General features: G+C 44.8%; 1 protein-coding gene across 5 annotated transcripts in view; it reads right to left on the minus strand.

Annotated features, from left to right (window-relative positions):
- LOC149277421 (potassium channel subfamily T member 1-like) overlaps positions 1 to 11195 on the minus strand; it is a 58190-nt gene extending 46995 nt beyond the window's left edge. For 3 of the 5 annotated variants that reach the window (XM_089502865.1, XM_089502864.1, XM_089502863.1), the window contains exon 1: positions 11077 to 11171. In XM_089502865.1, coding sequence (XP_089358991.1) covers positions 11077 to 11171 — 95 coding nt within the window. Of the gene's footprint in view, positions 1 to 11076 lie in introns of all 5 variants that reach the window. The other 2 variants (XM_089502868.1, XM_089502867.1) reach the window with 1 other exon arrangement.
- Positions 11196 to 11701: the final 506 nt, after the last annotated feature.

Consider the following 11701-nt stretch of genomic DNA (forward strand, 5'->3'; position numbering starts at 1 on the left):
TGGACAGCATTCCATTAAGGAACTATTTCCAGAAACATCACATTCTCAGGTCGCTCTTCATCATCAGTCTAAGACTTGAGTTTACTATCCCAATGGCTTGGGTTGATACTCCATTGTCCTACTTTGACCGGGACATCAAAGAATATATCTGCAAACTTGATGTCTTCATTCATCAGAAGTAAATAAAATCTCCTATAAGAAGAGGGTTTCCGCAGATTTCTTCAAGATAACGTAAAAGTGAAGTTTTCCTTATCTGCATTACCTGTTGGACGTCCCAGTAGATGTTGGACGTGAAGTTATCATAAGAAGTGAATCAATCCTCTGATTTGGATTTTGGGACATATATCGAGCCTGAAATTGTAAAGAGAAATAAATAAAAAGACGCTACTGGTAGAAATTGGGATGAATTCTTTGACTTCTGTGTTTGTAAGCTTCTCGAATCTGTTGGATGACCATCTTCTTATGCCTTCGAGACGTGATCTCCATAGGACAGAGCACAATAAGTCAAGCGATCTTCATAGAATATTGCACTAGAACTCATCGGTTCTAATAATTAGAGAACGTTTTACCCTAAGATTCTAGACCCATCGGAGTAGAGATGTCCCAAAGCACCTCGTTCTCCATGCAACCCCAACGGCCAATGCTTTTAAAGCAATCCAAGTGTAATGGCTTTTGTTCTAGCCCGTGTATACAATGTAGCAATCCGTTTTCTCCTTCTGTTTTCCAACGGGGCATATTAAGTCATTTTACTGGAACAGACCCAACGTTACACTCTTTGTTTCCATTACAAAGTCTCCGTGGAACTGCGCTCCTTCTAATCACCAATCTGAGTGCTAGCTTTTGGATGCCATAATTATCATTTGTAACACTTAATGTAAGTGAAGTCTATAGCACTTTACTAATGCAATTCCTGAGCTGTGGCTTGTTAAAGCCGAGTCTCATTCCATCAGTTTAGGTAACTGCTGTAACCACGCAAGTGTCGAAGAAGGGGCTCCAAGAGACTTTGAAGTCAAGGAGCCCCTCACATCCTCTGAGACCCTCAGAGATAAAAAAATATGACTTCACTGAAAATACAGTATTTTTAATTGTTTGGACTACATGCGAAGCCTTCCGCCAATGTGATCATCGATGTATCCTTAGCAGCTTGGTTAGAAGCCACCCGGTTACCCCTTAAGGTCCTAGAGAACTTTTATGAAACCCAAGGAACTTTAAGCTAGTTTCAGAATAGAATTTCCAGCAAGTGTATTACAGTCTCTCCTCGTGATTCCATAGCTTTCTGGGTCATCTGCTAATTCGTGTAATGACTTGAGACATTTAGTGGGCAACGGTTGACCTGCTAAGTGGCGCGACGCGGACCGATTGTGCACCCAGCCGCTTCGGCCTTTGAAATCTTTGATGAGTCAGCTTTTTATTTTCCTGCAGAAAGTAACTGGGTGTTAATGGAGACCACGTCTGCGAGTGGATTGTAGAAACATTGTTTCACGCGCTCTTAACCTTCCATGATCAGCGATGATCACCAAGAGGCTCATCCCTGTTTAATGACTTCATTTATAAGGCTGGGAGGCCAACTCATTTCAAACAGAGAATCAGATGATCAAAAGGAGTTTCAAGATCACAAATACACAGATCACAAGAGCCTCCTAGCGTGTACAACTTGTAATCGTTTAGAAGATTGTCATTTAAAATGTATGCCGTTCCTAACGTGTCTTTGATAAGATAAAGTCATCGAGATCTATCTGGGATCCCGAAGGAACACAGCTGGGTTCCATTGTCTTGAACATAAAATCCTTTTGATCAAAACGTATTTTTCCAGTAGATTTTTTCCCCCAGATAACATCATCATTAGGAGAAGGCTGAAGAGCGAAGCGAGGGTTTGTCATGAAGGTCCAAGACACTGGTGGTCTTCACAGCAGCTGTCCATTTCTTAACCTCCATCAAACACCAAATATGAAAATGGCAGAGAGTCCTTGAAGAGTCCAAAGTAACAACTGCCTGCGTACTTGTCACCCGGAGGACTTTTTTTGGTCAATGTAGAAAAAAACACCAAGACCTGGATCTGTCCCCCATTATCTTGTTAAACAATGAAGCAAGTGTCAGCTCGGCACTTCTGTTTTCCTTTGCTAAGCTACTCAGGCACAAACAAGCCTTTAGAATGTCTATCTTGGCACGCAAGATGTTTCCCATTCTCAAGTTACACATAATAGGTGGCTTCACAGTATGTAGCGGAGGCTAACAGAAATGTGACAATAATCGGACAATTATTCCATTTGACACCCTTAATAGCCACACACCCTCCCCGAGATTTTAAAGGGAAGCTGTAGAATACCCTGCGATACCCTCATACCCAGCAAATATTCTAAGCCCCTAAAAAAGATGGGCATCAGGGGAGAAAAAAAGGGGCACAGGGAAGGAAAGAGGTATTTAAAGGAAGAAAGAGTGGCATGTGGAGGTAAGAGCGGCATAGGGGAGAGGAAGAGGGACATCGAGGTAAGAAAAAGGGCATGGGATCAAAGGAATCAAAGGAAGAAAGGGCAGGAAAGAGGGAATCAGAGGAGGATAGAGGGGCACAGGGGTTGGAAGAAGTACATGAAGATAGGAAAGTGGCGAATCAAAGGAAGAAAGAGGGCACCAGGGGAGGAAAGAGGGGCACAAGGGAGGGAAGAAGGACATGAACATAGGAAAGTGGGGCATCAGAGGAAGAAAGAAGGGCATCATGATAAGGAAGAGGAGTACAGTGGTTTTGGGTCAAAAGAGGGACTGATCAAACTAAAGAGGGCTTGTAGACATTGTTTCAAATATTTATTTGTCAATAGTGATGCTTTCTTGTAAAAATGTTCATACTGGACCTCAAACATTGTTTGCCGTGTCAGCATCTCTCTTGTGTTACAGATAACACCATCTCGACTTCAATGTGCGTCATCGCTGCTCTCGCCGTGAAAGGCAGGAGGCTTTATACAGGAACACTGCGGGGATCTGAGGTCTGAAACATTTCTTAACCGCATAAAAAGGATTTTTTTTAATACAGCTCGAAACAATAAGGCCATCTAGTTTTTTTTCTGGCTGCTCATGCAAACAAAAATTTAAGCTTTCTAAGTTTTTGTTTTAAGGTTTTCCCATTTTGTTTAAATAATTCACATTTGGTATCATCACTTGGCCTCTGGTGTTTCCAGAAACTATAAACGAACCACTGTGCGTTCTCTGAGCACATCCTGACACAACAGGAAGTGAAGAGCGCACTGAAAAAAACCTTCCCCTAGTGTGTGGAGAGAAAAAGTACCTTTTTGTTAAAGTACCTCGATGTTTCCGCATACATTAATCTCTTCTGTAGATTCCTACAGCTCCCTCCAAGGGACAAATAGCAGCCCAGGGCAGCAAGGGTTAATGCCCCATTAATAATGCTGTTTTGTGACTTCCTGGTCCTACAGATCAGAGCAGATGGGGAATAGACCTGAAGTCCTTACATTTCACAGATTGTTCACTTGTATTAAATAAACCCCCTGCCCTCACAGAGCGGAATGTAATTTGTTGCTGGCGGCTCTAAATCACCGACTTAAATTTGATTTCGTTTGGACTTCGGTCAGCAAAAAGATGCCATATGATGGCATAGATAACACAATTTAGAAGATGTTGCCTTTTTCTGTATATAAACTGCAGAAACCCAACCACAAAGAGGGGTAACTAATTAACCCATCTCCTGCTGTTTTCTATACACATGATTGGGGCTTTTAGGGCTGTGGAACCCTGCGATCCCCTCATACCCAGCAAACATTCTGACCTCCTAGAAAAGAGGGGCATCAGGGGAGGAGAGAGGGGGGCATCAGGGGAGGAGAGAGGAGCACGAGGGAGGAAGGAGGGGTTTTAAATGAGCAAAGAGGGGAATGGGCATTTAGGGCACAAAGAGGGGCTGGCCAAACTAAACAGGGGCACTTGGAAGGTAACAAGAACTCCTGGGCCATCAAACTTGCCAATGCCAATGGTAACCAGTGAGTGACCAGGGTCTCTGTTCTCATGCACCCATGGTGGACACGTGGACACGCCATCACTGAGCTTGTTAGTGGATCTGGTCACAGTGGGTTCAATGGGGTTGAGGTCAGGGCTCTGGGCGGCCGGTTCTTCCCACCCAACTCCTCCAACAGTCATCCTGGAAGAGAAAATGGTTTCCCCAAACTGTTCCCACAAAGTCAGAAGCAGAGCATTGTCCAAAATGTCTTGGCGCGTCCTCTTCAGCCCTGACCTCAACCCCATCACAGTCCCCGTTGGCGTAATGTTCAGGTGTCCCAATACTTTTGTCTATCAACATTTTCACTTTATGAAAAAAAAAAATGACTTGAAATTTAAAATATGTCTTAAAATAATCCCTGGAGACCTATTTCTATATGAAAGCCCCCCGGTGTTATTATGGTTGGAAGCAGCGGGGTATTCCATCTGTACCGCGCAATAACGCCCTACGCGAGGCAGCCGCTGAGTATATTATTAACCTATCAATCTCTGGCACGGCTTCTTGGTACCCGCCGCGCAGGCTTTACTGCCCACAGGACTCCCTGCCCGGGCTACAGAATCGGCTTCAAAACCCGTTCCATGCTACTTCGCGGGTCAGACGCACCAGCAAGGAACTGGGAAAGGGCTGAGACTGAGAACCCTTATGAGGTCGTTATGAGCAATTCGGGGAGGATAACCGGAAATGGTTACTCTAATAATATGCTCAAACTCAGAATTATCGATAACTGACTTCATGTAGAAAAATCTCTGAAAGGGTAGATTGGCTTCCCAACGGCCACCACTTCATGGGCAAATCTAAGGGAAAAGGGGGGCAGGGGGCAAAAAAGTGGTATGCCCCCCCCCCACACCTCGTCTTCTGTAAGATTTATACAAAGTAACCAGACAACGAGAGACCATCGAGAAGACTGCGCAACACCCCCCTCTAGTGGAGCCAAAGGGTATTACAGGCAACTGCTACGGGGCTATCGTTTACAAATATAGAAACCGAGAACCTGCCGGCAGATCGGCCCCATCCGGCCCCCGTCTAGTCTGCCCGTTTCTCCTGCTGTAACGACTTAAACCATAATCAGTCGTCGGTCTCGTCTTAGATTCAGGAGCCGTATGTCTATCCCATACATGTTTAATACCCTCACTGTATTACCCTCTACCACTTCTCCTGGGAGGCTGTTCCACTTATCTACCACCCAGTCCTTGCATTCAATATAAAGATTTTTATTGTAATATTCATGTACTAACAATGTCACTCGTACAGCGTTACCACCGCGTGTCACCCACAGAATCCATATCTTGTAACATGGCGCGCGGCCCCGATGAACACCCACCCAGTGACATAAAACGTTCATTTATTACAACAGGATCCATCAAATCAGTTGCTTCTTGTCATTTTATCTTCAGATCTCGAGCCACGTGATGTGCGTTGCTTGGTAAAATATATTCAGGCTAATAAAGCGTTTGTGATGTCATCGGCGAACACTTTGTGCTCCGCGAGCAGCGGGAGTGACAGCTTCACATGTAAGGGAAATTCTGTGAAATCCATAAAAATGATGAGTTTGGGCCGGTGCTGCTACGACGCACTTAACTCGATGCAGGGGGAAATTATAGATGAGAATGGATTTCAATGATGTTCTCTTCCGATAACGCTTCATGAACAAAGAATTCCAGAAATCGGCCCCCGTCGCCCCCCCCGTCCGTTTCTCCTGCTGTAACGACTCAAACCTTAATCAGTCGTTGGTCTCGTCTTAGATTCAGGAGCCGTATGTCTATCCCGCGCATGTTTAATACCCTCACTGTATTACCCTCTACCACTTCTGCTGGGAGGCTGTTCCACTCATCTACCACACTCTAACTAATAGCCTATATCCTCTCTCTCACGGTGTGCAGGCAGATGCTATAACTGTCCGGTGTGCATCTGGCATTGCGCATGGTTCGCTCAGATGCATAGCGATGCAAACATTTCCTAACACAATGACACGGTTGAAGGGCTCCGAAGCGGCCCCCCGGGGGCCACGTACCTTGCTGACGCAGTATGAAATAATTGCTCGTAGGGCTCAATGGATCTGCGAGAAATTTTACAGGCTCTGTGCAATTATTCACTTACACCTGGATACCCCCCGGAGCGTCCTTTCCGCGCATGGCCAGTGAGGGTATAATTTCACACTTTATTTATATCCTATTTTTTTGCCTAAAATTGGCGGAATTTATATGAAAAAAGTATTACAAAAACTTTGGGGAATTAAAAAAAAAATCAGTTATTTCCCATGGATTATTGGATACATTTGTTAAGTGTTACTGGGGTTCAGGGTTATAAAGGGGTTAACTGATGCCTCTGGTATTGATGGCTGGATTGCTGTTTGATGCTGAGACTGCTGTGGCCTCTCTTTATATATAGATTTTTTTGCACCCTGCCACCTTCCCTTAAATTAATAATGAATTTAATGTTTTTATGGCTCAGATGTTATACTGCTTTTTGTAAGTAAAAGTGCAGAGGGAGACAAACATGTGTCCCGGTGTCACCGCTGCACGCGGGAGATACAGTAACAGCCATGAGAAGTGACAGATGACAACAACCCCCCCCGAGGGCAGGCGCTCAGCCGCGCATGGATTGAATGCCGTGTTCTTAACCTCTGTTAAAGCAAACCTTCACTCCTGGGGATACCCTCCCTGTAATCACTGCAGCTGTGCCATTCCCTCTGCATGCCGGCTTCTACCACAAAGCAAAACGCCATCTAATGAAAGAAACGCCTTCCTTAAACCTCTGCACCCCCCGACCTCATTCTATCATGATCAGGGTGGTATGGTGGTCATCACTGAGCTGATGCTTTATGGCAATGCTAATGAAGTCTGTCCCTCCATAGATATGCATTAATGAAAGAGTCCAGCTGGGTGATTAAGAGTGAGACATTCTATAGTTCCCCACAGGCAGTATGATAAGGAGTCGGGGGGGTTTAGTAGATCGGGGATCAGATAACAGAGCGAGAATCATACAAACGGCTGATATGCAGCTGCCTGAAAACTTTATATTATGGGGCAAAAATTAGGAAAAACAGATAAAACCAGAAAAGGCAACCGGAATCTGCGGCGTGACAATCGGTATTTTCTGGAGAGATAAATTCTCGTTGTTTTTCCGCCGGCCGTTCTTTACAAAGTAGGTGATGAATGGAGATATTTTGGGCAGATAGCGCCTATTACACACCGCGAGCCGAGCTGGAGGAGAGCGCTGAGTCAGCAGAAAATCTGGAGTATAAAAGATGGAAAATATAGATCGGCCCCCCGGCGGCCCCCGTCTAGTCGCCCGTTTCTCCCGCTGTAAAGACTCAAACCTTAATCAGAATAACCTGAGGAGCGGGAGTGTATTTTCAGTTTATTTAGCGACATTTTCCATACAATCATATGCCTGTGACTGCTAAGAGGAAAAATATAATTTATTTTACTGAGAGGGTGGTAGATAAGTGGAACAGCCTCCCAGCAGAGGTGGTAGAGGGTAATACAGTGAAGGTATTAAACATGCATGGGATAGACATACGGCTCCTGAATCTAAGACGAGACCAACGACTGATTAAGGTTTGAGTCTTTACAGCAGGAGAAACGGGCGACTAGACAGGGGGCCGAATGGGGCCAAATGGGGCCGATCTGCCGGCAGGTTCTAGATTTCTAAGGGTTAACAACTCTTTGCATGAAGAGGGTCTCCACCAGCTGAGGTCTACTTCTCACAACTAGATGTCCTGGTCAAGCACGTCCAGCGTGAGTCCAGCGTGAGTCCAGCGTGAGTCCAGCGTGAGTCCAGCGTGAGTCCAGCGTGAGTCCAGCGTGAGTCCAGCGTGATACCGTGAGTCCAGCGCGAGACCAGCGCGAGTCCAGCGCGAGTCCAGCAGGACCGCAACCCATGACCACATAGGGGATCCAGTTTCTATTGTCTAAGCTGCCCCCGGGTTACCATAACACAGACTTCCAGCCGTCACTCAGCTCGCCCTTTCCATGCCAAAGAAATCATCTGGCGATAACAGAAAGCCCATCGAGCACCTGTCTGCGCAGGTAACACCCGCAGTCCAAATATTGACCCACCGCTGGTCACCGTATCTCTCCCCGACTCACCATTCTGTATTACAAACAATCTCATTATTCCCGGTTTATGGGACACAAAGCGCCGGTCAGCGATTAAAGCAATAACTGTCGCTATTATCTTACGAGGATTCCAAGGATGTTGGTCCACGTATCTGTGACAGGGCCAGGCTAGCTGGCTCATGTGTCATATGAAGTTTAGCCGGGTCACGGAGCACTTTTGTGTCCGGTTCTGTATACCGTGACCCGGTAATATATTATATTGTGTTTATTGTGTAACCGGCCCAGAGACTGATGTGGATTCAGCCCCAGCCTTCAAAGAGACGATCCTATAATCTGGCTGGGGCTCTTAATCAGCCAGCACAGCCCTGTCTGCCCAGACGGCACCCGCACTACAGGGGGGATAACACAGGTGGGGGAACCCATTGTATTCTGTAATCCCCTCACCTGATACATCCCCTGTATACTGATGGGATTTGTGATGGGATGTGAGTGATGGGATTGGGGGTTGGGTTCGGTACACATTGCATTGAGATTGTATATAAGTTCTGTGTGTTTGTAATAAAGAGAGTTCTTCTTGGTTTACTACGAATGGTGGTCTGGATGATCCGTAGATAGCTGAGTGCTATCCATATGAGGGACTGACTGGTGATTCCTCAGCCCTCAAACAGGGGGACCCGGCCTTGGGTACGGTGACCCTGTAACAGTATCCACTACTTTTTATGTAATGTTTTGGGTCACCTGATCCCTCCCATAATAATACCTTTGATAAAGTATTAAGGTGCCTTGAAACGCGTCAGGTCTATAACTGGATTTTTTCCCCTTTCTTTTTCTTATTTGATTAAATATAATATTTATTATATATTACATTTCATTTTATTTTAGGTATATGTCAATATTTATAATATATATTCCATATAATATATATTATTCTATATATATTTATATTTGTTATATATTACATTTCATATTATTCTATATATCAAAATGTATTATATAATAAATAATAATATTGATACATTAATATATTATTCTATATATTCTATATTATTAGAATGATATATAATATTTCATATTATTTTAGATATGATTTATTATATATTATATTTCAGATTATTCTATATATTATATATTATTTATCGAAATAAATCTGTTTTTTTATAACATCACTTTTTTTTAATAACATTTAGAAAAATAGAAATATAATTTTTACAGATACTGCCGAATTCTTAAAAAATTTCAAATTAAAATCATAATTTCCCCTTAAAATTTTAACCATAATATTGTATAGAACGTTATTCATGCCTATGATGTCATCGGAAGTTCTATTATTTAGGATTTCCAAGCCTTAAAGTCTTCATTTTTGGGGGGGGTCATCCTTGATTTCACCCACTCCCCTCCCCCACAAAAAAAACTCACAATTTCTTAATTCTAATTAATTTTAAAATGTGTTTTTATTATTCTTTTTATTTCTCAATATTCTTTCGGAATTATCAAATTATTTAATGAAAAATGTACAAAATGCAAAAACAAAACTAAATTGTCATCATAATTGGATAAATCAGCTTTATTGCATTTATTGTTTGTTTAGTGAGCAATTAACCCTTTCTCTGTCCAAGATCTATTGGGGGTTTATGATAGCGAATAAAATGAAAACGATGTAAGCGATTTAAGCGTAATTACAGGAGATAATTGTCATTATCCCTTTTGGGATAGAATTAGCGATGATTAATCTAATAATTATCCTCATAATCTAAGCAACACTTAGCGGCATTTTTTTTCCTGTATATTTGAGGGGTTTTTTTCTGAAATATTCATTTTCTGTAACTTCTAAGACTAAGGAGGCATAAAATCAAAGGTTTGGCCGTTCTCAGAGGATTTCATTTCTAAATTAATAAAGTTCCAATTTACAACCGCGGATCCGACATCAAAACCCGGATCCCGCCGGAATTCCAAACAGAACGCGTTTTCATCAAATAAGCAAGTTTTACCCCGTTTGATCAAATCACAAAAGGGACCAGAGTTTGGAATTTTAAATGAAAAAAAATCAAATACATTAAAATTACAAAAATCTAAATACATCGTCGTTGATCCAGGAGCCATAGTCCTATCCCATGCATGTTTAATACCCTCACTGTTTTACCCTCTACCACCTCTGCTGGGAGGCTGTTCCACTTATCCACCACCATCTCAGCAAACGAAAACTTCCTTCCATCTCTGACGCTCTATCCGCAGAGGTGTTCTGGGTTTCTTATTAGAAATACAACCTCAATGTTCTAAACCCTGCGCGGCGGGGGGCCAATCCATACTTGCCAGCCCCGCCCCCGCGAATTTGCCCGCCAGGTCTCGTCCATGCTTTAGACGTAACATCAAAAACTGTCGCGAAGTCCATGTCTCGCAAGAGACCGCGCAGTCTGACGGTGTATCTGGAGCAGCCGGTTCCTGCCCGGGGCAGACAGGGCTCGGCTTCGGGCAATTAGCCGGCACCGTTTAATTAAGGCTATTGATCGGGAATTGATATCGTTGGCGCTCTGATCGCTCCCTCTGGGCTCGGCGGGGGAAAGACGGCAGAGCTAAAGCCTCAGCCGAGTGGGGTAAACCTTACTGGGGTATTATAATGGGGTGAACTGGTGCCTACTGGTTAATGGTGTTGCTATTGATTACTATGTGATGCTGAGACTGTTGTGTCCTCCCTCTTTTTCTCCCTATATTAGTAGGTCAGGGAAGGTCCCAGGGAGCCTCAGTGTTTACTGGGGTACCGGGTGTTATAAAAGGGGGTAACTGGTGCCTATTAGCCAGTGGTGTTGACCCTTGGATTGCTGTTTGATGAGGAGACTGCTGAGTCCTCCCTTATCTCTCCCTATATCAGTAAGAAGTATGTCAGGTCAGGGAAGGTCACGGGAGTCTCCGTGTTGGGAGCTGCGTGGAACGTTCAGCACCTCGGACAGCTCCAGCCTCGTGCAGCCGGCTCCGGTGCCTTCCAGGGCGGCCTCGCTCAGCCGCAGCCCCCGCTCTTACCTGTCGTCGTTCTGGAAGGTCTGATCCCCGAGCAGCAGATCCCGGAATCGGTACCTGGGCGGCAGGGGGGGCACCTCGGTCTCCAGCTCGGTCATTTTCAGGGAGCCGATGTCTAAGAGGACCCCATCGGGAGCGAGCCTGGGAGAAGAAGAAGGAGGAAGGAGGTGGATACAATGTAACAGCTTCTAACCCTCCCCAAACAGCCTCACCCCTGCTGGGGGGCTACTCACATCAGGGGGGCTACTGACATCGGGGGGCTACTGGCATCAGGGGGGCTACTGACATCGGGGGGGGCTAATGACACCAGGGGGGGGACAGCAGCCTCAGCTGGATGCCCCAGGAGCCTCACGCAGGAGCCCGGGAGAGGGAGACCCCTGCAGGCTGGGATAGAGCATCAGGTACGTGCTACTCACATTCTTAATGCTTTATTGACCAGGAGTGATGGGAGTTACCCCTTTAATCTCCTCCAGACACTCTGTGCTGCTGTGCATGGCTGGAGATCCCCGCAGAGAAAGAGTTGAATGCACCAACAGTAAGTCATCAGGGTTAAATGGGGGGTAAAAAGCCCATCTCAGGCTCGGCAAAGCTGGCACTTAATGGGTTAATGTGAGGATACGCAGACTGT

Source organism: Sceloporus occidentalis, unplaced genomic scaffold, assembly GCF_023333645.1.
Source record: "Sceloporus occidentalis isolate IW3139 unplaced genomic scaffold, rSceOcc1.0.p SCAF_214, whole genome shotgun sequence".
NCBI lineage: Eukaryota > Metazoa > Chordata > Lepidosauria > Squamata > Phrynosomatidae > Sceloporus > Sceloporus occidentalis.